Raw genomic sequence first — 4,240 nt, 5'->3', positions numbered from 1 at the left:
ACACTTCCAAATACTTTTGAGAGGCACTTTACCAACAAGACCATATTTACATTAAGTTTATACATCAAAATAATTCAGAAAGTATAGTTTTATAATGTACAAACGAAACTACTTTTACAGTACCCTGAATAGATTAAAGCGTCACTTCAGAAAGTCTTCTGCGGCTTCTAGTGGTTGGATTAGCATACCGCATGTTTTTGGACCGTACCACTGTGTCCATTGAGAAGTAATGGAATACGCTCAACATAACGTAGATTAACATACTATCTTAAATATCTCCAGAATATTAAAATAAATTTTAGCCCAATATCATATATTTTATTCAATTTTTCATGTTATTGTAAAGAACTAGACAATTATGATACAGCCAAAGTGAACTAGTCACCCATCTTCATCGCTAACATGGTATGGTCTCCTCTTGTTCTGTTTCCTCTGTGTCTATCAAGCTATCGGTAGCCATGAGGTAAGGCAGATATTTATTTACCCACTTGTTAGCTTTTATCTTTATCGTGGTAAACAAATATGTTTTTGGTTTTGATATTTAAACTTACACAATTGACTCTAGTTTTTGTTCACTTTCGGTGAATGTGATAATTTCACATAGAAAGCCGCTTTCGGCCTGTGTTGGAAAGCTAACAATGCTAACATATAACCAGACATGTCACAACATGAATCCACTGCGTGGCTGCGAATTAGCAACACTTAACTCTGATTACTTATTATTAATGTCTGCCATATGAACAGAAAACTTAATTTTCTTTGGATTGTCAAAACCTATATTCCAGTAACCAAACAACGCCGCCTCATTGTGGTTTTCATATACGAGTTATTTATTATACCTAAGTTAAAGGTGTCTGTTTCTACAAGCAACCACAAAATAGTGTTTAGCTATAAAATTCATTAGCTTACTTAATGTTGGTTAACCTGTCGCATTGATTTCCTCAGTTCTAAATGCATAAGGTGCCACTGACCTAAAAACAATTGGTGACAATCTAAGATATCTATAAGTCAAAGTGATTTAAACTGAAAATTGTTGAAATCCTATCAATTCATCAGTGTGTCTCATATTCATTCATCAATTTCTGTTCTTCTAATCATATAAACATTTGTATTGTTACTTTAACAATGGAGTAAAAGCACTGAGTGGTCTGAATGTTTGAGTGTGAAACATGTCTGCATCTTATTTATCCACCTAATATTTGTGGTTATTTTTGTACATAAAGCATGCTCAGGCTCCAGAAGCGCCTGGCCTCCAGCGTCTTGCGCTGTGGCAAGAAGAAGGTGTGGCTGGATCCCAATGAAACCAATGAGATCGCCAATGCAAACTCTCGTGAGTTCAGAGTACGGTGTGAAGTGTGTGGTGTTGTCTGTGATATGCTGTGCTTGTCTTATTGCTCTGCGTTCGTGTTGCAGGGCAGCAAATCCGAAAACTGGTGAAGGATGGCTTGATTATCAGGAAGCCAGTCACCGTTCACTCCCGTGCACGCTGCCGCAAGAATACTCTGGCACGCCGCAAGGGACGTCACATGGGCTACGGTGAGTTATTATAAATAAAAACTACTCTCTGTACTTCAAATTCACTTACAGCTACTTTCACATGGTTAAAGTAATGTATATTTTATTTACTGTGAAAGTAGTGTTAACTCCTGAACCTTTAGACGTATTGCCATGTTTCAACACAAACCTGAATGTATTGGGGGGATTTTATGCCATAACAAAACAGGACATGAATGCAAAGTGGTAGAAAATTTATACAAGATTTTCATTTTTATTTATTTTTTGCAAAACAGAATATTAAAGGTGTGGATCTGTGTATAGGCCTGTCACAATCATCAATAAATAATTTAAACGGATGATAAATTTAAACAAACTCAATAATTTCCATTAGCATGTTTTATTGCTTATTTCTTTTCTTTCTCTCTACCAAAAACTGGATCATTTTGGCTTCAGTTTGGTCTCAACTAGCCCTTTTTTTGAAGAACAATGTTTACAGAAATGTGAAAATAAATTTTATTTGTTTTGCTTGTATATTTTGGATATTTAAAACGTCTTCTAGTTCTAGTGTTAAATGTTCGTTAAAATTTGAAGTTTATTGATCTTTGAAAATGTGTTCTTGTGTTTTTGCCATTACCATTACATCACTTATAAATGGTCTCAAAACAACAATATTATCGTTTATTGCAGTAACATCTGGAACAATTTATCGTCCAGTAGAATTTGTTTTCATGATACTCCTAGTTGCGACAAGAATTGAACTTTTTGGCCAACATGGAAGTGGGGAGGAAATATGTACACTTCTTTTGAAGAATGTGGCAGTGATATGATAAAATGGAAAACGCCCAAGGTGATGGCTGTTGATGCATGGTCTGTAAATGCTCGGTTATAGATAAATTTAAGATTTAACTGTCACTGTGTGCATGCAGATTGTAGGTCTACTTGTTAGAATTTCTAAATGAGTTGTACATTTCATTATGCTTCCCTCCCAGGTAAACGAAAGGGTACAGCCAACGCTCGTATGCCAGAAAAGTTGACATGGATGAGACGTATGAGAATCCTGCGCCGTCTTCTTCGCCGCTACAGGGAGTCAAAGAAAATTGACAGGCACATGTATGTGGGCATCTCCATTAATGTGGTGAATAAACTTGTGTTTCACTTCCTTTTACTATGAGTACCTGTCTGTATATCAGGTATCACAGTCTCTATCTGAGGGCTAAAGGTAACGTGTTCAAAAACAAGCGTATCCTAATGGAGCACATCCACAAGCTGAAGGCTGATAAGGCTCGCAAGAAGCTACTGGCGTAAGTTTTCTCATCGTTTAGTTTTTCTTTCAAGACAACGACCTGACCTTTTGTTGCTGAAATTAATTTCTCTCATTCATCTGTACAGCGACCAGGCTGAGGCGCGCCGCACAAAGACAAAGGAGGCCCGCAAACGCAGAGAGGAGCGTCTCCAGGCAAAGAAGGAAGAGTTCATAAAGAACTTGTCAAAGGAAGAGGAGACAGCGAAGAAGTAAATGCAACATGTAGAAAAATCTGTCAAGTTCAGCTTTTGTTGTTAATAATAAAATTCAATGAAATCAGCCATCTGCTTTTATTGTAAATATTATTTACTGGGGGAAAAACAGAATTGTAAAGATTTTTGCTCACTAAATAAGTCAAGAAAGTATGGGTGTGTATCCATATCAGTCCATCAGGTGGCAGTAGAGCACCACGTCCTGTCACAATAGACTCAAATGTTCAGTTCAGTGTGGTCAGATATGCCTAAATGCAATTACCTGCATGATTTATCTACTAAAACAGGCTGCGCAAGGTAGCAGGTTTGGTTTCCGAAGCATGAAGACACTTTACAAATCAAATTATCAATTAAAATTACAATTTGGCAACATAATATGTAAGTAATCAATAATTTGTTTGCTTGTATTGCACATAATGCAATGCATTCTATATCCATATGAAACTTTAACATTAGAAACAAAGAATGTTTTTTCTGTGTATAGCCATAAACAGGAATATAGTGTCTTTTGTAATTTACAGTAAAAGGCAGTTCTTAATTATATTTTGAGTAACCAAAGAGTACGTAATCGTCTCCATGTCATTGTGAAATACAATTACAATTGCTGGTATTCTGTTAAATATGATAGTTTGATTCAGTTTTACTGTTTTCGTAACTAGTTAGTTTTTAAAATTGTACTTTACAGCAAAACAACAGCTCTATGTTTTACCAGAAAGGTATATTTCTATACATTTTTATCTAGCATGTGGTGCAACTGTAATGTCAAAGTATTTAAAGTACAATATACATGTTCAATAAGTTAGTACTGGAATTAGAAATGATATAAGGAGAATATAAAATGTATTTAACAAAAAAAGCAATATTGTTGCTGCTGCAAAAATATTGAAAGCTTGCGTTGCAGAGACCAACTCGATGTGTGTAATTTGACAGATAGTTTTATTCTGTAAATTACATTTATTTATTTTTCAGAAATAAAGTAGTTTGATATTTGAACAAAACATCTACTACCTGGTTTTATCCTTCAGGCAATAAGGAACATTTAATAAAATGAAAAGACGATTATCATGAAAGTATTATTGTCTTTAATTTAGTAAATGATTGGTAAATCATAAAATATAACCTGACATTATATAATTTGGTAACAGAACAATATACAAGTGACTCTAGAAATGCTTTATTTTCCTTCTTAAGAGCTAAAAATAACGTATTGGTGTTGAAACGGTATTTC

General features: G+C 34.8%; 1 protein-coding gene across 1 annotated transcript; it reads left to right on the top strand.

Moving 5' to 3' along the window:
• Positions 1 to 366: 366 nt before the first annotated feature.
• On the top strand, positions 367 to 3,079 carry LOC122822922 (60S ribosomal protein L19). The gene is made up of 6 exons (XM_044102023.1): positions 367 to 463; positions 1,224 to 1,330; positions 1,414 to 1,536; positions 2,487 to 2,607; positions 2,688 to 2,798; positions 2,887 to 3,079. The coding sequence occupies exons 1-6, from the start codon at positions 408 to 410 to the stop codon at positions 3,011 to 3,013; spliced, it is 645 nt and encodes a 214-aa protein (XP_043957958.1). The 5' UTR covers positions 367 to 407; the 3' UTR covers positions 3,014 to 3,079.
• Positions 3,080 to 4,240: the final 1,161 nt, after the last annotated feature.

The sequence above is a fragment of the Gambusia affinis genome, linkage group LG20, assembly GCF_019740435.1.
Source record: "Gambusia affinis linkage group LG20, SWU_Gaff_1.0, whole genome shotgun sequence".
Lineage (NCBI taxonomy): Eukaryota > Metazoa > Chordata > Actinopteri > Cyprinodontiformes > Poeciliidae > Gambusia > Gambusia affinis.
This window is presented reverse-complemented; position numbering and strand designations above follow the sequence as displayed.